General features: G+C 47.3%; 1 protein-coding gene across 3 annotated transcripts in view; it reads left to right on the top strand.

The window, feature by feature from the left end:
* Nucleotides 1-8441: 8441 nt before the first annotated feature.
* Nucleotides 8442-24681, top strand: part of ATP9A (ATPase phospholipid transporting 9A (putative)) — a 92432-nt gene continuing 76192 nt past the window's right edge. For 2 of the 3 annotated variants that reach the window (XM_035121484.2, XM_035121483.2), the window contains exon 1: nucleotides 8654-8960. In XM_035121484.2, the coding sequence (XP_034977375.2) occupies nucleotides 8677-8960 (284 nt within the window). In that variant the 5' untranslated portion in view covers nucleotides 8654-8676. Of the gene's footprint in view, nucleotides 8612-8653; nucleotides 8961-24681 lie in introns of those variants that run through there. The other variant, XM_035121485.2, reaches the window with a different exon arrangement.

The raw sequence follows: 24681 nt of genomic DNA, 5'->3' as shown, positions 1-24681 counted from the left end.
CCCCCCGCCGCCGCCAAAAAGCCCCTGATGGCATTTGTGTTTGTATGAAGGTTACTGGGATGGCCCTGTGGATTCTAAGTTATCTACCTCATTATTATTATTATATTATTATGTTGTTGTTCTTTTTGTAGTGCTGAGTGTCTATTTTTCTATCAAATAACCACTGTATTAAACTTGAGATCCAAGCAGAGGCTGCTGTGCACTATTTGAACCAAAATATGATATGCTGGTAAGAATGTCTGATGATGTCATGGTGTGTGAGAGAGGTTTGTTTGTTTGTTTGTTTGTTTGGGGGCTTCCCCCCCAAGCCCCTCCCCTCCTGGCTTCTGCATAATCTCTCTTTGTGGATGTGAAGCTACATTGGAAAATAGAGCTTAGCATTCGGTATTAAAATGACTTGGAATAAGCATATGACTTCTCCCCCACCCCGAATTCAAGGGTCCAGCTGTGCTCATGTGGAAGGCTCATGAAACAATGTGGATTCAGTAGTAGTAGTAATAATAATAATGAAAAAATACACTTTACTTGCACCATGTTGTTGCACCTGAACTATATTGTGTGTGTTTCTCCTCTCAGTTTTTGTTGTTGTTGCTTGGGATCAGTTTTTTGCCAAGTTGTGCCTTTCCTGCTGGACTTCGTAAAGAACACAACCCTGTTTACACTGTAAAATGGATCTTGTTACATTGAACATGCCAAAGGTTCATCCCAATCATCAAATGTCTCTTCTGTGTTGCGAATGTATGGACTTTTAAGGAAATACTGTGTAGCTTTTTAAAAAAAGAAAAAAAACTTATCTACTGAAATGTTTCTGTTGATGTTACGAAAATAAATTTGGGATGACTTTTTCACACTTGATGCATCTAACTTTCATTTTTGTGGCGTTTCTACAGCTCTTTCAGTGTACAAGGTGCTTGATAACCAATGCTCAATGTATTTATGCTTTAAACAAAAAGAAAATCTGCACACAGGCTATTCAAATTCTGGGAATTGTATAAATTCTGCCAAATGGGGTGGTTCCCCCCCCCCCTTTCAAGAGTTTGCAGTACAGTTGTACCTTGGATCCCAAACGCCTTGCAAGTTGAACGTTTTGGATCCCGAACGCTGCAAACCTGGAAGTGAGTGTTCGGGTTTGCGAATGTTCTCTGGAACATCCTCCGCAGCTTCCATTGCTTTCAATTGGCTGCAGGAGCTTCCTGTAGCCAATCGGAAGCTGCACCTTGGTTTCTGAATGTTCTGGAAGTCTAATGGACTTCCGGAACGGATTCCATTTGACTTCCAAGGTACCACTGTAAATCCCATTGGTAGTGTCCTAGTGCCCCTCGGAAATACCTTTCAGATGAGTACCAATGGTACTTTCCAGCTTTGCTAGTTGGGGAAGAAGCAAAGTTACTGGAGTGCTACACTGAACCAGGTGTGGAAAATATGTGGCCCTCCAGTTATTGCTGGGCTCAAACTCACAGCAGCCACAGTCAGCATGGTCAATCGCAAAGGATGATAGGAGGTGCCACAGGTTAGCTGCCCCTGCCCTTAACCATTGAAAATCTTATTGAACTCCCAGTATAGGAAGATTTCAAGAATCAAGAACAGGGGTCCCCAAACTAAGGTCCGGGGGCCAGATGCAGCCCATGCAAGCCAATTGTGCGGCCCCCAACGACCCCCGCCGCCCTCTCTTATCGGTGCGCTGCGGTGCAGTTGCCCATCTCTGGGTCGATGCGGTGCCAGAAATAAGCATGTGCGTGTGGGGGGGCTGGAGGGCGGGGGAATGCGCTCCCATACACACATGCACAAGCTATTTCTGGTGCCACGCCGACCCAGAAGTGCACTGGAAATGACGTCTGCGTATGCGCAGAAGCCATTTCCGGCGCCGCAAGTGGGCGTGCATATGGGAGCATGTTCCCCCACCCTCCAGTCCGCTGCGCGATTGGCGCTGGAGGAACCGGCCTGAAGCCGGGTAAGTTTGGGGACCCCTGATCAAGAACCTGAAAATGGACAGCATTCTGCTTTTCTGATCTGAGGGATGCTCAGGCAATGCACCTGAATAAGGCTACTGCAACCTGAAACTGTCAAAGAGCAAAATCGCACTATTCCAAATGGGAGTTAACTCTCTATGAGGATTCAGGTAGGTAGCTGTGTTGGTCTGACGCAGTCGAGATATATAAATATAATTGTCCAGTAGCACCTTAGAGAACCAACCAAGTTTGTTCTTGGTATAAGCTTTCATAAGCACACTTCTTCAGATACACTGAAACAAGTCACCAGTGGGAGGGTGGGGTGGGGGTTTTCTCAGGAGGGTAGTAGGAGATGGGCGATTGACTCAATGGGTATGGTAAATGAGGAAAAACACAATCTTATAAGGCTTAATGAGCACAGCAGCTCGTCCCCAGTAGGTCTTGCCCCATGAATCAGTTGCAGAGACTGAAAGTCTCTGCTTCCCCACAGCCATCTTAAGTCACCTCATTTCCAAGCAATTGGGAGACTGCCCCTGTGTGCAGCCTGCCACTGCTACATCCCTTTCAGCCCTCTTCTGGTTCAGGGAAACAAAGGGGGAGGGAAACTGGTCACAGCAGGAGGGGGAGACACCTGTGGCTCTCCACCAGCCAAACTCCTATCTGCCTCCTGGCCTCTCTCCTTCCACTTGCCTGCTTCAGTTTCTGCCTCTGATTCTGGACTTCTCTGCCACAGACTCTCTCGTCCACCCCCACCCCTGCTCACTAAACCTTGCTACCTCTTCTCCCTCTGACAAACTCACCATCCTCCCACCACCACTCCCCAGGCTCTGAGATTTCTTCTCTTGATGGTTCCCCATCTGGTTCTTCCCACCATTCCTCTGTGTCCAACCAATCCATGACACCAACCCAGGAAACGCTTAGGCTGCACCTAACTTTGGAATAAAAGAATTGTAGATGACTCAAAACAGGTACAGTGGTGCCTCACAAGACGAATTTAATTCGTTTTGCGAAAAAAATGTATTGCGAATCCCATAGGAATGCATTGGAAAAAAAATTTGCCCATAGGAACGCATTTATTGAATTTCAATGCATTCCTATGGGAAACCGTGATTCGCTAGATGAATTTTTCACAAAACGAATTCGTCTTGCGAGGCAACCTCCAATCGCAAAACCCATTCGTCTAGCGAAAAATTCGTCTAGCAGGGCATTCGTCTAGCGAGGTACCACTGTAATCTAGTCTAAACTCCTGCAATTCTTCTTGGGGGGGAGGGAATCTTAGCAGGGTGGCAGGCCCTTTGTTGGTTATGGGGCCCTAGCAAACACCCAACTTGGTCATCACCTGAATCTAGCTCTGTTTTTACACCTTTGTTTTAGCAAAGGTACACCTGCATTTACTGAAGGCATGAGGTGGGGAGGAATAGGGCCCTGGGAGGCTGAGTCAGTAGGCATGATTCTGACATGCAGAATAGGTGCATCTGTGAAGTGCAGAGCATATGTTCCTTTTGCCGCCGCCTTTTATACAGAAATATGTTACTTGTTTACAGCACCAAAGTAGAAATAAAAATGCTACACTTAGCCAAACTCTGGAGAAAACTGCTACTCTGTGCCTTAGCAAACCTCTCTCGTTTTTACTATTTATGAACTGATCCTCCCAAACCCTTCTAGGCTATATACATAACATATATTTTGAAGCGCAAGGAACACACAGATGCAACAGTAGAAAGATACCAAATGGCCTCACTGCAGAAGCTACGTGGCAGCAGGAATTTATTGTAGTTTCCGTTTGCAAGTGCTGATGGATTTACGAAGGGCTTCATTAAATGTATGTTTAAAGGATATCCGCTATCGCCCACTTGTCTAAGCGGGCGAGAGAAGAGTGGGGGGAAATCAAAGCCATCCCAGCAGTTCAGAGATACAGGTGTTAACAGCTTATTATAGTCTGGTAGTGATTAACTGGCCAATTAATTCCAGTGGCCTTGTTGGTGCTCAAACACAGAGAAGATTTAGGGCAAATATACCGTTGCCGTACCTCTAATAATTTCAGTTTTGACATCCAAGATCACAATCGTTTCCGTTGCAGAAGCACTTCTGTTTTGAGATGTTTTTATTTTGGTGAGGTTTTTGTCCATTAAACCAAAAGAAGAGCACGCCCTTGCCTCTGTTCACAGCTGTTCTTTTATTGTCTCTCCTTAGAAAGTGAATATAATGGGTTGAGGGCATTTATGACTGGGATCTGAATGCAGTTCATGGAACAGTCTTCTAAAGGAGGCTAAAGGCCCCTTAAGCATTCAAGCTCCCATGTTGCTAGGAACAGAGGAAGCTGCCTTGTACAGAGTCATAGAATCATAGAATTGTAGAGCTGGAAGGTACACCCAAGGGCCATCTAGTCTATGGTTACCAGACATCCCCGTTTCCCGAGGGCAGTCCCCGGATTTACAAATCTATCCCCGGACAAAATACATCCCCAGAATGTCCCTGGATTTCACTTAATGTCCCCGGATTTATTAAGTGTTGTGGATTTATTACTAGGGGATGAATGTTGTGTGGTTGGTTCAACGGCACAAGACACATCATATGGGGACTTACGACGAGGCAAAATGGCGGGCGCCACGGCAGCGAGCAGCTCCTGAAGCTAGTCAGAGCCAACCAGGCTGGCTCTGGGCAGCTGAGACTGCCGCTGTCGCCACCACTGCCGAGGCGGAACTGGGGACACTTGGCGTGTCAACTGAGGAAACCGCTGACACACACACACACCCCGCGACCCAAATAGAGCCGGGAGAAAGAGCGCCCGGCCACCCGGCCGACTGCCCAGTGGCATGGCGCTCCAGGGCCAGGAAAACCCCGGAGCTGATGCAGGGAGGAGAGAAGGAGAAGGAAGAGGGGAGCCCCGACCTTGTCATGCCACTGCCGCCGCTGAAGAGGAGAATTAGGAGAGCACTGGGAGGGCAAGGCCACGTGGCCGAGCCCAGGCCTGACCCAAGCCTACTCCACGGCGGCTAGTGCTCCAAGAGAGCAGGCCAAGACCCAGAGGAAGGCCGCATGACAGAGGAGACCACAGAAGAGAAGATATTACTTCTTCTTTTTTAAAAATAACTTTTAAAAATAACTTTTCTTTTTTCACTTTTCAAAAAAAATAAAGTGTCCCCGGATTCTTTGAAAAAAAAATCTGGTAACCTTAATCTAGTCCAACCCCTGCAATGCAGGAATCTCAACTAAAGCATCCATGTCAGGTGGCCATTCAACTACTGCTTTAAAACTTCCAGTAGAGAAAAGTCCACCACCTTCCAAGGGAGTCCATCCCACTGTCAAACAGCTCTTACTGTCAGAAAGTTCTTCCTGATGTTTAGTTGGACTTCCCTTTATTGTAACTTGAAGACATCGGTTCAGGTCCTACCCTCTGGAAGAGTCATATCTTTGGTCCATCTATCCTAGTGTTGACATTGGCTGGTAGTGACTCTCCAAGGTTTCATGTACGGCTCCCTCCCAGCCCTACCTGAAGATGCCAGGGGCTGAATCTGGGACCTTTTGCATGCAAAGCAGATGTTCTAACCACTGAGCTATGTTTCTTTTCCTGCTGCAGGTGATGGATAATGTCTTCTACTGTTCTCCCATGTAGGTAGCTCCCTGCATGTAGTAATCTAACACAGCAGGGAAAGGTTTATGCTTAATATTTCTACTTTATGCAGGGCAGTGGTTCCATTGTGCATAGGAGAGCATTAAAATAATGATGCCTCATTCTGAGCAATGCGCAGATTGGTTCTAATGTGATTGGTTCCTTCGGAAGGAACCTGGCCACTTGGCCCAGTCTTCTGTGCATTTAGGTCAGGGGTCAGCAAACTTTTTCAGCAGGGGGCTGGTCCACTGTCCCTCAGACCTTGTGGGGGCCGAACTATATATATATATTTTGGGGGAAATGAACGAATTCCTATGCCTCATAGAGATGCATTTTAAATCAAAGCACACATTCTACTCATGTGAAAACATACTGATTCCCGGACTGTCTGCGGGCTGGATTTAGAAGGAGATTGGGCCGGATCCGGCCCCTGAGCCTTAGTTTGCTTACCCATGATTTAGGCGATCTGGGCAGTGCTCAAAAGCCCTGACACTTGTAGCCACATGTAAGAGCTACTTTTTCTTACAGTCTGCCCTCATCACAACCACTAGTTCTCTTCCAGAGAATGATTTTCCCCAGAGAATTGGATACGAAATGGTTACTCTAAGACAAGTGATACCTTCCTTTCCTTGGGACTAATCTCTTATCACCCCTGTGTGCAGACAGTGAAGCTAAATTACAGCTTTTATAGAATTCATTCGGCTTGGGCCCTGCTCTGCAGTGATACTTGCCACAATGATTAATGCGGTCTGCCCTAAGTCCTGTTGCCTTGAGTTTTTCCAGATGTGTCGTCCTGATGAGATAAATATGCATTTAACAGATGACATGAAGAAGTGGGAAGAGCAGTGGCCAAGGATAATCAAATTCCTCAATGGGATCAAGCAGCTTTGGGATGCACCTGTTTTTATGGGAAAAGGAGGATGGGACAGCAGAGTTAAAGAGAGGCCAAGAATTCCCCAAAGACAACCATCCAGTTCCTGGAGTCAATTAGGGTAATCCAGCTGCCAATAGGCAAACTGTGACACACGAACACATTTAGCACTGAGATCAAAGGACAATGGCATGGTGACAGCTTCTCAGCCCAGTTGGTGCAATCAAAGAGAAGAAACTCTATACTTGAGGCCTATAGACTTGCCTACTTAGTTGGTTTAAATCACACTGAAGTCAGTTGGATTTAGCTATATTGTCTTGCACCATTCCTCCAAGAGCATACAAAGCCCTCTTCCTCCACGACCATATAACTTTGAAAACTTCGTGCAAACAAATCAGAAGAAATGCTCAATAAACAGGTCAGTGCTCACATATCAAGGTAAAGGTAAAGGGACCCCTGACAATTAAGTCCACTCACAAACGACTCTGGGGTTATGGCGCTCATCTCGCTTTACAGGCTGAGGGAGCCCACATTTGTCCGCTTCTGCAGACAGTTTTTCCAGGTCGTGTGGCCAGCAGGACTAAGCTGCTTATGGCGAAACCAGAGCAGCGCAAGGAAACACAGTTTACCTTCCCACCAGAGTGGTACCTGTTTTTCTACTTGCACTTCGTGCTTACGAACTGCTAGGTTGGCAGGAGCTGGGACCGAACAACGGGAGCTCACCCCATTGCGGGGATTCAAACCACTGACCTTTTGATCGGCAAGCCCAAGTGGCAGGGTGGTTTAACCCATAGCTCCACCTGCATCTCTTTTTTTACTTATCAAAGGAGCACCTAATACAACTGGCCATACATACCCGTTGTCAGGAGTCAGCATGTCCTAGCAGGGACCTGCTGCCAACCCCTGGCCATGGCTGCTCCTTCTGTCACTGCCTGTTTACTTGTTCTCACCCAGGAAGTAAGCAGGGGTCAAATTAAGAAGAAGAAGCTGCAGACTCCTAATGCTTTGCACTCTGCTTTCTCTAAACATCTTGCAGAAGGAGCAGTGGTGATGCAACAGCAAGGGATGCAAGCAGCCCTCTGGATGCTGTTGGACTACAACTCCCATGATCAAAGATGATGGGGGTTGTAGTCCAACAACATCCCAAGGACTATATATCCTGATCTTGGGAAGGTAGAAGGCATCTTCCCGAAGGGTCCCTCAAAACTTGGTTGTTGGCACTCCCCAACTGTGTTTAATCTGGGTCAACAAACGGCCTTGTGACTCCTGAGGATTAACTGTAATTTGGGTGAAGTAAAAGAGTCTCACAATCCAAGCAGCCTGGTTTCAGCCCAGTGTGGTGTGAAGTGTCTAGCTGGCACTGCACACAGGTGGGACAAAATAATGATTAGGTTTGAGGGCTTGACCACACTTCCCTTTCCTCCACGCTTTCCAGGCACAGCCTGTGGTTTAAAGCTCTTGTGTCGGAGCACCTTTTCCTCCTCCACCCCAAGCTTCCTGTACAAAAACCCACTGGAGCAAACAACAACCCATGGAAAACTTGAATCGATGTTTGCTCTGATTGAGCACTAAAGAGTGGTTTTGCAGGAGGAAGATGTTCCAGTGCAACAAGAAGATCTCGACAAGGAGCTTTTAAGTGCAGACCTGTGCCTGGAAAGAGTGGGGCAAAAAATAAGTGTGGGTAAACTCTGAGATTGGCCAGGGGCTGACCCTATCACTAGACAGAGTGAGGCAATGACCTCAAATACTGGGTGTCAGGACTAGGCCATTGACCTTGAGGTTCCTGGCCACCCCCTTCCCTTGGGGATCAGGGCTGTGGTGTGACACAGAGAATCCCTCAGGCACCTCCCTAAACTAGCCTACTGCCCTCCAGTCCACTGAAGGATGCCACCCCAGGGCCAGGGTTGAAGAAAGAGTCACCTGCCAATCCAAGCCAGCTCCGAGTCCTGGCACAAAGGCCTGGCCAGCGTGGCAGCCAGCCAAATATCCTGGCACCAGGAAGTGTGTGTGGAGGGGGGTGGGAGAGTGACTTTGCTGCGGGGATGGTTCGACGTCCAGCCTGGACAGCAACTTTCTCCAAGGCCGCGGCTGCTCGGAAGCGCAGCTTGGCGAAGAAGCGCAGCACCTTTACCTGAGAGAGATGGTCGGAGGCGGGAAGAAGAGACCCTGCGGCGCAGGGTGCGTTGAGCCGGTGGACGGGTGGGAAGGCAGCGTTGCCTAGTGGCGGGGGCGACCGCCGCCCAATGGGTGGGCCGGGGAGGGGGAGATGCGAGGGAGGGGGCGGCGTGAGCGTCCACGTTACCTGCGCGTCGCAGCCCAGCCCCCAGCCCGCCCGGTTGTCCTCGGCAGCGCCGCCGCTGCCACCAGAGCGCGGAGAGGCTGGGCCGCGCCTGGCGAGGCTGCTAGCGCGAAGGCGAGATCCTCCCCGCCGGCGCTCCTCCTCGGCCGCCGCGGCCATCATGACCGACAACATCCCCTTGCAGCCGGTCCGGCAGAAGAAGCGGATGGACAGCAAGCACCGCGGCGGGTAAGGCAGCGCCGGGCCCGGCTCCCCTCGTTTCCCTCCCCTCGTGCGCGCCTCGGCTCCTGGCAGCCGACGGGCCTCGCCTTTTCCGCAGCCAGCGCGCCTTCCTGGGCTCTCCTGCCCGGCTTGGATGGACGCCGGGGCGGCCTCCTTTCTCTCGCTGTCTCTTTGCTCCGCGGCTCTCTCGGCGAGGCCGGCTGCTGCTGCTGCTGCGCCTTGGCCCTGCCTTAGTCGCTCGTTCTCGCCTCTTCCCAACGTCTGGAAGCCCGATCCGGGGGGCGGCGGGCATTCCCACGACCGGGTGTAAACGCCTTTCTTTGCTATGCGATCTGTCTCCAAGCCGCGCGGTGGATCTCCCTTTCCCCGATCCGGACTCCCCCCACCTTCCCCCACCGTCTCCGTTTGTGTTCGCCATGTGGGTTCGCCTTTCCAGATCTGTGTATATTTCAAAGGCGCTTCAGTCGCCAAGCCGAGAAATAGCTTTGGAGGCGGGCAGCGCTCTCCATGGGCATCTGCGCGCGCCCTGGGCGCGCTGGGTGGGTTGCATCGCTCTCCCCCACCCTCTCCTTCTCCTTGGGAGATAAAGAAAGTCGCCGGTGCCCTTCGAGGGACAGGGTTGATCCTTTTCCCATAAGCTGGGACTCTGAGGGAGAGGTCGACCGTCGACCTCTGGAAGGGACTGTTTTGTTAGCGGGGGGTCTCGCCCAGGCAGCCGGAGCTGGCAGGTTGTTCCTGACGCCATTGTAAGGTGGCACGCCCAGGCGGAGGCTGCCATTCCAGCCCACGGATCCTGGTCGAGGGAAAGAAGGCGGAAAGAGAGCGAGGCGGGCGGGCGCTGCTCCTGCCAGCATTCTTTTGCTCTGTGCACAGGCCTGGATAGAAACCAGGACAAGAGGAGAGCCAGTGCAGCCGCAATCCCTTCTTTATCCTACCTTTGCTTGTCTCACCCGGATGTCAGGAATTTTACTTTTTGAAATATGGCAACCCTACTTAGTGGAGAGATGCAAAGGAACATCTCCTTAGCGGATGTGCTGCTGTGCTACAACCAGCTGTTCATTCATTCCTTTAGTACTGTAAAAGCATCTATTCCTTTACTTAGCAAGACAAGGGGGCATATAGGTCTACAACTCCCATCATCCCTGATCATTGGGCTATGCCATCTGGGACTGAAGGGAATTGTAGTCCAACAGCATTTTGGGGGGGGGGGGAGGACACACCCAAGGTTGGGAAAAGTGGTTTTAGATCATAGCCTTACAACTACTGCTTCTTCTTTTTTTATTTGGTATCTCGCTCCTTTACTTAGGGAAAGAGAGGGTATGTAAATCCCTTTACTAAAATAAATGAGAGACTGATCTAAAAGACATGGCATGCGAGGAAAAAGAGTTGGGGAGGGAGGAGGGGGAAAGCAGCTCAGGTACCACTTCTTAATTTTATGATTCATATAGCGTTATTATACAGCTCTATCTCCTGTGTAGATCCTGGCTGACTTGGAGAGCAACCTCTTATTAGAAAAAAATTCTCCTTTTCTGAGATTAGACCCAGCGAGGAGTGGCAGGCAGGCAGGCAAGGGTGGCATCATAGACCTGGCCTCGTGGCACCAGCACTGTTGCTGTCACTTACCAGGGCAGTGCAGAAGCAGGGTGGCAGTGAGGTGTAGGTGGGAGTACCAATTGGCTCTGCCCCTGCCACACCTATGACCCGTCCCTATTTGCTGTAAATAAAGCGATGCTGCATCTGGGAGGCCAAATCCACTTCACCTCTTGCGTCCGGGAGCAGAGGAGGGAGGAATGTCCAGTCCAAGTGGGTGGGGCTGATCCTGCCACAAAGGTATTCCACCAGACATGGCTACCAGAATCCTCACAGGAGTTGCCCTCTTCCTTTGCCAATATTTCTGGCTTCGAGGAGCTGCTAGATGACACATCCAAACCCTCTTCTTATAACAATTTAAAACAAAGGGAAACATTATGGCTGTTTGCTCTATGGTATGAATCAAGAGAACTTTCTAAATAATGAATAATTTCAGTAGAGGCATGCTCATCGTAGAAAAACTGTTACATCTGGATAAGTCACCCAAAGTGGATTTTTCAGGAATAATCTCTGCAATGGTTAATTTCTGAATGGTGACCTACAGGAGATTGTGCCTGTGGAGAAGCCATGTCCTCTCATCTGTAAAGCTTGACCCTAGAGCAGTGTTTCTGAAACTTGGGTCTCCAGCTGGCTGTTGTAGGACTACAACTCCCACCATCCCTAGCTAGCAGGACCAGTGGTCAGGGATGATGGGAATTGTAGTCCAAAAACAACTGGAGACCTACCCTGTTTCTCATATTTTAAGACATACACATAAAATAAGCCATAGCAGGATTTTTAAGCATTCAAGGAATATAAGACATACCCCGAAAATAAGACATAGTGATAGGTGCAGCAGCAATGCCGGCCACAGCAGGAGAAGGAAGAAAAAAATAAGACATCCCTTGAAAATAAGCCATAGTGTGTTTTTTTGAGGAAAAAATAAATATAAGACATGTCTTATAATATGAGAAACACGGTATGTTTGGGAAACCCTGCCCTAGAGATTTGCTTGGTATCTTTAAAGTCACCAATGAAGGTAAAGATGAAGATGAACAGTTCTTTCTTTGCCCATTCCTCCACCTTCCTCGCTTCCCTGCTGGCTCTGTGCACCTGGAATCCTACTCGAAATAGTCATTGGCCATGGTGTAGTGGAGAGAATGCAGCAGAGGCGGCTTTCGGGGAGTGCAACTAATTGGGTTGCACTGGGAGCAGAGCCTCGGGGGACCTGCAGGGGGTGCCACAACTATGATGTTGCGTGGAAGGTGAGAAGCTGGGGCACCAAATTTTGGCATCACACAAGGCGCCACTGAAATTTAAGACCCCAAGGTCTTCTGCCACTGCATGCAGTGGGGGTGCCGCTCTGGGACTTTTATTTTTTCAGGACAGGAGTAATGATGTCATTTGCTTGGGTAATTGACAATTTTTCCTTGCTCTAGCAAGGGAATGGGGATGATAATGAGGCTTTCAAGTGTGTTTGTGACAGATTGCCATTGAGGAAGTCAGAGGATGAGAAAAATGACAGAGTTGCTGGGCTTCCAACTTTACACTAGCAACAGGGGCACCCTGTGCAAGGCCAAATCTGGTACCCCCCAGCCCCTCCCCTTCCATTCTGCTCAATTTGCTGTGTCATATTTCCAATTCTCTGTAGCGCCCCCTTGGCTTGGTGTTCAGTGTGGCAGAACCCGTCACACTGTCCCAGATCTGCATCTGCTGTCTATTTAAATGGTAATACTTTATTGCAAGATATGCTTGTATTTCTAATTAAAAGCTAAATGTTGCATTTCAGCTGGTGGAAGATGCTTTGTGTTTTATAAGTTGTGTTTTGCAAGCTAAACCTATGCAGTTAGAAATAAGCACCATGCAGTTGAGTTCAGTGGAGTTTACTCCCAGGTTTGCAGGCACGCCAATAAATTGGGCAATCAGAAACGGTTGTCCTGGAAAAACAACCCCCTCAGTACAGCCTTGAATGCAATCCATGTTCCTTTTGCTAAAGAAATATTAAAGGATAATAGTCAATTGGTTTCAGAATTGGTTCCTTGTGTGTTTACCTTACTAGAGATGTTCAGTAGTATACCTCATAATGTGCAACAGGCCTGTACAACTTGTGAGTGACTAAGTTAAATGCATCTCTCAAGTCCTACAATAACAATGCAATCTGATAGGTCTTTGAGAGTCTCCCCATTCCAGCAGTCTGGGGCAGCATGGATTCTAGCTTGGTGTAGCTTGCAAAGTGGGCACGCTGTAAATGAAGCAGAAAGCACTGGTAGTCAGTCTTTATCTCAAAGCCAACATTTGGTTACAGTCTCTCATTTAGAAATTGCACATCCGTTGCAGAATGTGTGCTGCCGTGCTTTCGACATTCATTTTATGGCTTTTACAAGCTGGCTTCAAGTCAGGCTGCCAGCAGCCTAATGAGGTTCTACAAAGCTCCCAGAACAAAGCCAAGAACTAAGTTTGGGTGTTTCTCAGTATCAGTATGCCTCTCAATGCCAGAAGCTGCCAATCACAAGTGGGGAGAGAGCTGCTGTGCTTAGGTCCCATAAGCATCCAGTTGGCTATTGTGAGAAAAAGGTGCTGGACCAGATTTGGTCTAATCAAGCAGGACTCTTCTTATATTCTTACTCACCTACAGTATATGCCAGGCATCCCCAAACTTCGGCCCTCCAGATGTTTTGGACTACAATTCCCATCATCCCTGACCACTGGTCCTCTTAGCTAGGGATCATGGGAGTTGTAGGCCAAAACATCTGGAGGGCCACAGTTTGGGGATGCCTGGTATATGCACTGTGTTCAAAATCTGTGTTCTTTAGCCTTGGGGCTGGACTACAATTCCCATCATCCATATCCATCTTAGTCAGACACCAGGGATTATGGGTGTTGTAGTATCAACAACATCTAGGGACTGAAAGCTGAAGAACACTGTTCTGAACAGTTAGTACATTAGTGTGCATTAGTACACAGTGTAACAGTACACTGTTCTAAACAATTAGACAAAACTGCCTCTCACATTCTAGGGAGGCACACCAAGGGAGGGATCAGAGCTCAGTGGTAGAGGTTATTGTTTTACATGCACATTGATCTGTGGGATATCTCCCTGTAAAAAGATTTCCAACCACCAGGCTAGAAAAGACTACTGCCTGAGAGCCACGGCTAGGTGACGCCATTGGAGGTGGGCTAGTTGACCCAATGGCCAGTCAAAGCACAAGGCAGTAGCTGCATATATTGGGCCAGGCCTGCACAACCTGGGGCCTACCATACCCAACGTAGCACAATGCAATGTTTTGAGGCTATTGATGATTCAAAATGACCACCACCTCATTTGCAGGCAGAGGCCGTGAAAGCCAGCCAACTTTCCTGCTTGCCACTTGTTAATCCTCTGCTTTTGCAGCCTCAGACATGGAGTGATCACAGAAGATCTAACACACATGACTGAGATGGGCTGTGTGTGACTTGGTGGGGTTCACAAGATGCACAGGTCTCTTGTTAGGGCAAGGCGACATGTGACTGGATCTTCCAGAGCTTGCTTGGTTGTTTAAAGTAGCCAGAACATGTGAATTGGATTGAGGCTGCCATGCCAGAGATACGAGTTTAACCTTTTCTCCCCAATTAGTTGTTAATTTGTTTAAAATTTGGATAAAAAGAACTCTTTTCTCCCCAGACTAATAGCCTGATTTGAATCAACCTATTCTAAACTTTCTCACCACCATAATTATGATTTGTTGTGTGGGGTGAAGGGAGTCACTGGTGCATAATTTAAGTTGGGGAGATAGCTACCCCACAACCACATATACACACATCACAGCTCCTTTTGTCTGAAAATATGCATTGAGAGAGCTGTCCATGGATCTCCCATATTACTGTAGTTTGCCCATTAGACTTCTTATTATTGTTATTTTATTAATTAAACAAATTCATATGTATTTATAGATTTCTCCTAATGAACACATATGTGTGCACAATTTTGCCTACTGCACACATTTTTGGCATGCAATTTCCTAGCAAAATGCATCATTTTGAATTTTATTTTCACCTCCCTGTGGAACACCCTCCCTTCAGATGGAGATAAAGAACTACACAACTTTTAGAAGACATCTGAAGGCAGCCCTGTGTGGGGATGTTTTAAATGTTTGATATTTTACTATGTTTTTATATATGCTGTAAGCTGCCCAGAGTGGCTGTGGAAACTCAACCAGATGGGTGGGGTGGTATTTTATTATTATTATTATTACAGTATTATAATTTTGAGGGATAGACATGCTTTCATGCACACACATTGTTTCCAGAAGTGTGAATTTACAAACCAAATTAGCCTCTGTTCCTTTGTCCAGCCCTGGTGGCCAACACCCTATAGTAATGAAGGGTACTTTGCTAGTTGCATGATAATGGTATAATGGTGAAATGCCAGATGATGAAATGGTAAAGGGAATTGGCAATGTTTCAAGGCGGTTCTGCTGACACATAAAAGCAGCCTCATGGCTGTGGAGCAGACAGGCCAATTAGTACTCCTTGGCTGATCTTGCTTTCTTTGTAGAGAATTACACTGTCTCCACTGGTGTTTCATTGACATCCTTGTATGGCTTGCCTTGTTAGTAGTGCTTGCAGCAATTGCCCTGAGCTAACCCATGCTCCAGAGCTGTTAGTCACAGGCTAGGGAATCGGCTTGCTTCAATTGGGTCACAGAAGTGGTATTTCCTATAACCATCAAGAGCTGTTGATAGCACAGAGCTGTGCTGCCAGTTTGGGTGTTTTCATTTTATTTTTTGACCATCCACATTTCTGCTCTTTAGGATTTGTGTGTGTTGGTTAGTAGTTGGGCTTCAGATGAGCTTCTGGAGTCTCAGTGTTTACGCTGCTGAAGACAATAGGACTTCTTCTGAATAGACTTTTATAGGATTGTTCTGTGGGTCAATTGGCTAGATCCATTAACAAGCAAATGTTTTGATCAACTAAAAAAAAGTCTTCCTACTTAATTGGGCAACAGTTGCTTAAAAAGACCAAAGAAAACAAACTTTGCTGAGCAGGTTTGCTCTGTGTAGATTTTTGCAGGAGGTTCAGGATCCCAGCTTGCACCATCAGTCATCAGCACTGTTTGGCAAGCACCCCAAATTCCCGAATATCTTGCCTCTCCTGGAATGTGCCAGCAACATTACTAGTAGGAGACTGTTTGCTCCACCCAGCAAGTGGCTCCAGCAAGGCAAGGTGGAATAACAAATAAGATAAAGTAAAGCTATCATATTTCCTTTCTATTGGATAGAGGCACCCTGGAAAGGGGCAGGGAGTTTTCTGCATTGCACTCGTACAATCTTAAGCAGGAGACTCCCCCCTCCATCTTTAGGATGTTTTCTTTCATGGGCAACCTTCTAGTGCACACTTGTGGTGGGCGGGGCCAGGGGCAGGAGGGGGCAGAGCAGTAGACATGACTCTTCCCTTTGCTCAATAGGATACATTCCGGCCATGCAAAAGCCAGGGGTTTCTGTACACCCCACCACCCAATCTTGCTTGCTTCAATCAAAGCAAGCTAGGGGCATCGGCATCATTAAAGGGCACATTCCACCCTGGCAAAAGCATGTGGAGAGGGTGTGGAACAGAGCCACTTGTGGGAAGAGTCCAGAGGGCTGGATAGAGACACTCAGAAGGTTGCATCAGTCTCATGCGCCAGGAGTTCCCCACAGGGCCGTCTTAAGCGCCCCTGGCGCCATGGTGCGCCGGATCTCTCCGGCGCCCTTCCGCCCCGTTTCCCAGCGCGGTGGGCAGGTGGGCGCCGCGCGCAGCTGCGCAGCAGCGCAGCAGACCGGCGGGCCAGCAGGCGGGCGCAGCTCGCGGCGCCCTCCTGGCGGGCCGGTGCCATGGTGCCCTGCGCCACCGGGGTTCTACGTAGAGCCAGCCCTACCTAAGGGTCTCTAGTCGATGTGGCAGTTATCTGCCTTTGTGGTTTGTGCTGTAGTTAGGAGCACAAGAAATGCTTCTCTAGCCAGCAAAAAATGCAGGCACCTTTGTATTTGGATCAGTGCTAAATGCAAGAAGCTAACCTGGCAGGCTTAAACATGACAGACTCGGGATAGTCGGAATGTGATCCACTGTATATTCAGTTTCCGAAATAAGTCTGGTGAAGTAATAATAATAATAATAATAATAATAATAATATTATTATTATTATTATTTATACCCCGCCCATCTGGCTGGGTTTCCCCAGCCACTCTGGGCGGCTTCCAACAGAAAAATAAAATAATCTATTAAACATTAAAAAACCTCCCTAAACAGGGCTGCCTTCAGATGTCTTCTAAAAATCTGGTAGCTGTTTTTCTCTTTGACATCTGATGGGAGGGCATTCCACAGGGCGGGTGCCACTACCGAGAAGGCCCTCTGCCTGGTTCCCTGCAACTTGGCTTCTCACAGTGTGGGAACCGCCAAAAGGCCCTCAGTACTGGACCTCAGTGTCCGGGCAGAACGACAGGGGTGGAGACGCTCCTTTATGCCTCAGTTCTCCCGCCAAGAACAGAACGAGTGTTCTGCAGCTTTGCTGTAATGAAGAATATCCATCTGAATATGAGTTAAGTGATCTTTGGGTGGCGGCACAGCCATTACACCCTACCAGAGTGGCTGGGGAAACCGATCCAGATGGGCAGGGTATAAATAATTATAATAAATTATTACCAGAGAGAGACAGACAGAGAGAGAAATAATATGATGACTATGCTGAAATCAAATGTTGCTTTATAGCAGGAAATGGATGAGTAATTTTGGCCTTTTGCTTTTAAAACAAATTAAAAGCGAAGATAGGCTGGAACGATTAAAAATGGACCAAGGATCAGCCGGCCACCATTCTGGAGAGATCATGCTCTTTGATCGTAAAAGATGAGCTTATGGAGAGGTTGGATGCATGTGTCAAGACCTCATTTAGCTGAATGAGCTCAGATGGGCTGTAGGAAATGTCCCAATATAGTGTTTAACTGAAGGGCTCCATAGATAGGCGTTGGCAGGAGTTTCTTCATAAGTACTCCAAATAAATAACTAAACATAGTGTGCCTATTCATTCTGGTCCATCTGTTGACTGAGTGGTGGTCATACAGTGAGAAGCTTGTATTCCAGGTCTAACCCTGCATTGCTTCTCAATGGGTATTCATCTTCTTATGTATAGATCTGACATCCAGACACTCTCTTTCCACCCACAGCTGAAATCCCCCCTTTTCCTTCCCTGGCTCCTTTCACCCCCTTCAGCACTTAATTAATTGCATCGCTGCTACAGTCAACTTTGCACAAACCCTGCATTGCCCTAAAAACAAACAAGCCCACACCAACACACCAGGATAACAATTGCATCTCAGGGTTGTCATATGTGATACTGTATGTCAGGGGTGGACAACTCCCAAGAGACTGCGATCTACTTACAGAGTTAAAAACTGGCAGTGATCTACCCCCCTTTTTTGGGTCCAGTCGAAATTGTTGAGCTTTTTTTAGGAAGGAGGAAGGCGCATTTTGGGGGGTTCAGGTCAAAGTTGTTGGGTTTTCAGGGAGGAGGTAAAATGTTGAGCTTTTTTTTAGGGGAGCCACAGTTGTTCAGCTTCTGTGGGGGGGGGGAGCCAATGATCTACCAGGGATCTACTGCAGATGTCCAGTGATCTACCAGTAGATCACGATCTACCTGTTGGACATGCCTGCTGTATGTCATTCTAACTCACTCTTTCTCCCAGTAAAATGGGCATAATGGTACTGAGCTACTTAGCATGGTTGATGAAACCCACTGTCTCAACCACAGCCCTGCCCCTGCAATATCCTATATAATAAAGTCCCTGTGTCTCTGCGTCCAAGTTTTCCCGTGTGTCCCTGGGTTACTGCGCATGTACCCCAGGGGCACAGGGATTGGACCAGAGACTTGGAACGCACACGCGCACGCTCTCCCCCCCCGCCTCCTCCAACCGCCGCTCCCGGCCGGACACCGCCTCACTGCAGGGCACGTCAGGGAAGCGAGGGTGGAGGCCAGTGGAGGCCTCCTCCTCACAACCCTCCCTGGCCCGTGAGAGGAGCGGCGGGAGGCCGTGAAGCAGCGGCAGCGAGGTAGGCGTATGTGTCCCGCGTCCTTCCTGTCGGCGGCTGCGGGAGAGGAACGGAGGAGGAGAAAGCGCTTTCTCCTCCTCCGTTCCTGTCCCCCTGCCGCCGACAGAAAGGACAGGTCCCAGGGTTCGGAGAAGCGCTGTGCAAGCGCTTCTCCAAACCCTGGGATGTCTCCTTGCTGTCGGCGGCTACGGGAGAGGAACGGAGGAGGAGAAAGCAGCGCTTTCTCCTCCTCCGTTCCTGCCCCCCCGCCGCCAACAACAAGGACAGGTCCCAGGGTTCGGAGAAGCGCTGCGCAAGCGTTTCTCCGAACCCCAGGATTCTAGCGCCCGTTATTGAACGGGCTGAAATACACTAGTTTGTATAATAATTGTGGACTTTATCTGTATTGGCATAGTATCATTTAAAATGGTTTCTGGCTCGGGAGGGAGAGACACCTTTTTTTTGGTATGAAATAAGCCCCAGGTTAGAAAGATCATGAACTCCTGTCTTTGCTGCTACCTTTCATTTTTCAGTTGACACACAACTTCCCATTTGCAGCTAACTAAAATCCTGGATATCTGAGCAGCGGCAGCAATCACTTCCCCAGGGAAGACCAGCAGAAAAGGCTTAAAAACAAACTGGAGATGTTCCTGCTCTAGTCTAGAGTTCAGAAAACGGGCATTTCACTCTAGCCTTTAATGGGCTTGATCTGCATTCCTAAATTTCAACCATTGCTATGACTTCATTCATTGGCTAAAAGCATGGAAAAGTGGCTAGTTTCTCATAAAACAAATTAGGAGATGAATGTCTGTACTTTTTGTCTCACATCTCAGGTTCCACAAGTGCTAGGAACTTGATTTTTAAAAAAAATAAATAAAAAAATAATGAATACTAGGAGTCTTTAGGTTTATGGTTCATGTCATGGGCCATATGGTGCAAAGTGAGACAGTGTGGCAAGAGCAGAATTCTTCAGAGGAGGAGAACCCTGAAATTGGGGAAAGTTCAGATAGTGAGGTTGATGTTGAAAAGGCCATGCTGCTGTTGCCAGATGCCTCTGTAAGGGAGGGTGAGTTGTCCAGTTCCTCCTCTGCTTTCTGAGGACAAAGTTCAAAGGGTAGTTCTCAAAGAGGCAGGTGGCCAATCAGTGGCTGAATTGGATGCTGTGGTGATGCACTTCCTGTTTTTTGGCAATGTGTAAGTGAGCACCTTATAGATTGTACCCAGAAAATATCAATCCCCACTTTTAAGACAATATTTATATGACCAGCTAAAGAGAAAATTTGGTTCCCCACTAATTTTTCACTCAGCACATGAAAATAAACTGTATGAAAGTAAGCAACAAAAATGATCGCCTCAAGGAAGAGAAAATCAGCCGAGCCTAAACATATTTATACAAGTGTAATTTCCCCTCCCATGAAGCATTATTAAAGCTTGATTTCATAACTGTTGAGTGTGTCTAAATCTATGAACGCTTTTGGCTGCAATTCTCCAGGGCAGATCTTGTCAGCTACATTTGCTCATTTTGTTGGGGATTGTTAAAGAAACCCTTCTGCTGCCTGGGTAGATGAAGGCCTTGTCAAAGGAGAGCATAATTCCATACCCTCCAACATGTCCCAGTGGAAAACCAGGGCATCCGTCTTTCAGGACCTTAATGTCGTGCATTTTGCACAAAATGGAATGTTGGGACAGTTGATGGGTATGTAATTCAGTTGGCAGATTGCCATAAATCTGAACTTTTAAACTAGAGATTACAATGGGCAGGGAATGTTTTTGGGACCAAGGGCCACATTGCCTCATGGACAGCTGCCTGAGGGCCGCATGCCAGTGGTGGATGGAGCCAGAGAGTTCCAGTGGCCAGAGAGAGAGAAGCTTGGAAAGCCGTATACAGCCCCTGGGCTTGAGGTTGCCCACCCCTAAATAATAACTAGGGATTGGGAATTAATTGGTGTGACAGGTGGCAGTGGCAATCTAGACTTTAGATTCAATGCATCAATCCTTGCACAAAGGGTGAGTTAGATGACCTTCTTCATGTGTACTGAAAGCATAGCTGCCAAGTTATCCCCTTTTTTAAGGGATTTTCCCTTATGCTGAATAGGCTTCCTCATGAGAAAAGGGAAAACTTGGCAGCTATGACTGAAAGAATCTGGGGGGAACCGGTTAGGCTCCAGGGGTCAGCAACATAGCTGCCAAGTTTTCCCTTTTCTCACGAGGAAGCCTATTCAGCATAAGGGAATTTCCCTTAAAAAAGGGATAACTTGGCAGCTATGGTCAGCAAACTTTTTCAGCAGGGGCCGGTCCGCTGTCCCTCAGACCTTGTGGGGGGCTGGACTATATTTTTTTGGAGGGGGGATGAATGAATTTCCATGCCCCACAAATAACCCAGAGATGAATTTTAAATAAAAGCACACATTCTTGTCATGTAAAAACACCAGGCATGCCCCACAAATAACCCAGAGATTAACTTTAAATAAAAGGACACATTCTACCCATGTAAAAACACGCTGATTCCCGGACCATCCACGGGGCGGATTTAGAAGGCAATTGGGCTGGCTAGACCCATCCCTGTTCCATGCACACTGTAACCACAAATTCTTCTTCACCACCAACCACCACCACCACCACAATACCTGCCACCTGCATGCTTGCCCATTTATCTGCCCTAAATTGTATTGTTTGTGTTTTCAGCAGCTCTTGTTTATTTGCAAGGCTAAAGCAGGGGTAATTAATTATATATATTATATATAATTATATATAAAGTTAAAACAAAAAAAAAACAGTTCTGTGGCTGTTCATCCTGAGGAGGAGGGATAAAAGAGCCTTTTGTCCATTTCTTGCTTTGCATTGGCCAGCATGCAGGCAGAACCAGTATTGCTGGTTCTTCACCATGCTGTATTCAAATTGTTATCCCTGTTAGTGGTTTCAGTTCCAAAGACCTACTCTTAACAACATTTGTGTTTAAAATGGGGGGGGGGAGGGACCTACTGCATTTCTTCCATGCTACTCTTCATTACTGAATGACCCGTATGAAAGCGTAGATTCATTCTCAGTGGGCCTTCCAGTGACAATTTATGTCTACTTACAGGTTGGTAGCCATGTTGGTCTGCCGTAGTCGAAACAAAATAAAAAAATTCCTTCCAGTAGCACCTTAGAGACCAACTAAGTTTGTCGTTGGTATGAGCTTTCATGTACATGCATCTGAAGAAGTGTGCATGCACATGAAAGCTCATACCAATGGCAAACTTGTTGTTGTTGTTGTTGTTGTTTAGTCGTTTAGTCGTGTCCGACTCTTCGTGACCCCATGGACCATAGCACGCCAGGCACTCCTGTCTTGCACTGCCTCCCGCAGTTTAGTCAAACTCATGTTCGTAGCTTCGAGAACACTGTCCAACCATCTCATCCTCTGTCGTCCCCTTCTCCTAGTGCCCTCAATCTTTCCCAACATCAGGGTCTTTTCCAAGGATTCTTCTCTTCTCATGAGGTGGCCAAAGTATTGGAGCCTCAGCTTCACGATCTGACAAACTTAGTTGGTCTCTAAGGTGCTACTGGAAGGAATTTTTTCATTTATGTCTACCTAAGCCAACATCCATCTAAAATTATTAAAGATCCTTACAATAAATTCCAGCATTTGTTTACTGAGGTGGGTGGATGTATTGTATCCACAGGAGTAAACTCTGTCTTAATAGTTGCTACTATGCATTCCTGAAAGGTGCCTTTCAACTTTAGTTTCTTCTTGGAAGGTAAAAGGCAACAGAAATCAGCCTCACAGCATGGAAACGAGTTTTACACCCAGAGGCTGTAAAAGTGGGATTTACTTCTGAGTAAACAAGTTTAGGATTACATGCCACACCTGAGTTGTACGTAGCCAGCCTTAAGTTTAACTCAGGGCCTATTGAAACTGTTGAACCTAACTTAAGTACGTACCTAAATTTCGGTGGGTCTGCTCTGAATATACCGGTACCTTGAATGCCAGCCCCTATTTCCTTGAAAGCAAATCCTATTGATTTCAGTGGGATTTATTTCCAAGTAAGCATGAGTAGGACTGTTGATCTAGGGCAGGCATCCCCAAACTACGGCCCTCCAGATGTTTTGGCCTACAACTCCCATGATCCCTAGCTAATAGGACCAGTGGTCGGGGAAGATGGGAATTGTAGTCCAAAACATCTGGAGGGCCAAAGTTTGGGGATGCCTGATCTAGGGTCAGAGCACATGGAGGTGGTCAGATGCCAAAGAGGATGGGGCTCTTGCACCTTTTAGTTGTGAAGAAGTGGGAATGTGGGCAGGTGTGCCTTTGTCATGCAAGCTAAACTTACTGAAATCCCTTCTTTTACACAATGATTACAGATGTAAGAGCCCTGTGCTGCTTTGCATCAGAATACCTTATTCCACACATTCCATTTGGGAGACCTATCTCTATGTGCTGCTGCTTAATAATGTGCAAGAATCACCACTGACTTTTATCTTAGACATCTTTTGAACATCAACAAGCCTTTGAAACAGGAATTTATTTTTACAAACTGATATTTAATAATAATAATAATAATAATAATAATAATAATAATAATAATAATAATATTTTATTTATACCCTGCCCTCCCCGGCTAAGACTGGGCTCAGGGCGGCTAACATCAGGTATAAAAACAATTGATTAAAATACAACTTAAAAACGGGATTAAAATGCAACTTAAAATGCAGCCTCATTTCAGTGGAAGCCCAGATCAAAAACTGTTTGGGGGGAGAAAACGTCACATCTTCACCAAGGCCCACCGATGTTTTCATTTGTGCATTTATCAACCTTATTGCAATGCTGTGTTTTTAGGCCGTATGCCACCTTGCGGTATTTCTCTGAAAATGTGCTCTATAACTATTTAAACAAATAACACCGTAGCGTGGCTACAACAAACGCTTGTACGACGCAGGCACACACATCAGAGGCTTCGCGATGACCTCACCTGGAGGCAACTTGTTTTTCCGGCCTGTGAAAAATGTGTCCAAAACAGCCAGGACAAACTCTTCCTTAATTCTAGGGAAGTCACCTATTGCAGCTGCAAGAATGAAGGGTCTTGTGATATTTATTTTGGCACAAGGCTTTTGTAGATAAGACTCTGTTTTTATAATACATGTACTTGCAAGCCTTCCTAACAGTTACAGAAAGAGAAATAGTTGTCAGTAGTGGGATCATTACATGTCTGTTACAACATCAGGTGTAACATTTCTTTGGGGAGCCCAAGTCATAACTGGGTAGCCATTTAGAACAGCAATACTACTACCCCCCCCCCAGCCCCGGCTATGCTGTGCTAATTTACCGTAACTCTCTTGGTGTGGGAAATGAATCCCCAGCTCTGATTGTGCAAATTGATTAGAATCATATTTGCTGATGATAATAATAATAATAATAATAATAATAATAATAATAATAATAATAATTTATTATTTATACCCCGCCCATCTGGCCGGGTTCCCCCAGCCACTCTGGGCGGCTTCCAACAAAACAGAAATTCTAAAATACAGAAATACATCAAACATTAAAAGCTTCCCTAAACAGGGCTGCCTTGAGATGCCTTCTAAAGGTCTGGTAATTGTTGTTCTCTTTGACCTCTAGTGGGAGGGCATTCCACAGGGTGGGTGCCACTACCGAGAAGGCCCTCTGCCTGGTTCCCTGTAACTTGGCTTCTCGTAGTGAGGGAACCGCCAGAAGGCCCTCGGAGCTGGACCTCAGTGTCCGGGCAGAATGATGGGGGTGGAGACGCTCCTTCAGGTATACCGGACCGAGGCCGTTTAGGGCTTTAAAGGTCAACACCAACACTTTGAATTGTGCTCGGAAACGTACTGGGAGCCAATGTAGGTCTTTCAGGACCGGTGTTATGTGGTCTCGGCGGCCGCTCCCAGTCACCAGTCTAGCGGCCACATTCTGGATTAGTTGTAGTTTCCGGGTCACCTTCAAAGGTAGCCCCACGTAGAGCGCATTGCAGTAGTCCAAGCGAGAGATAACTAGAGCATACACCACTCTGGAGAGACAGTCAGTGGGCAGGTAGGGACTCAGCCTGCGTACCAGATGGAGCTGATAAACAGCTGTCTTGGACACAGAGTTGACCTGTGCCTCCATGGACAGCTGTGATAAGGT

Source organism: Zootoca vivipara, chromosome 7 (assembly GCF_963506605.1).
Source record: "Zootoca vivipara chromosome 7, rZooViv1.1, whole genome shotgun sequence".
Lineage (NCBI taxonomy): Eukaryota > Metazoa > Chordata > Lepidosauria > Squamata > Lacertidae > Zootoca > Zootoca vivipara.
The sequence above is the reverse complement of the archived record's forward strand: the minus strand, read 5'-3'. Positions and strand labels throughout refer to the sequence as shown.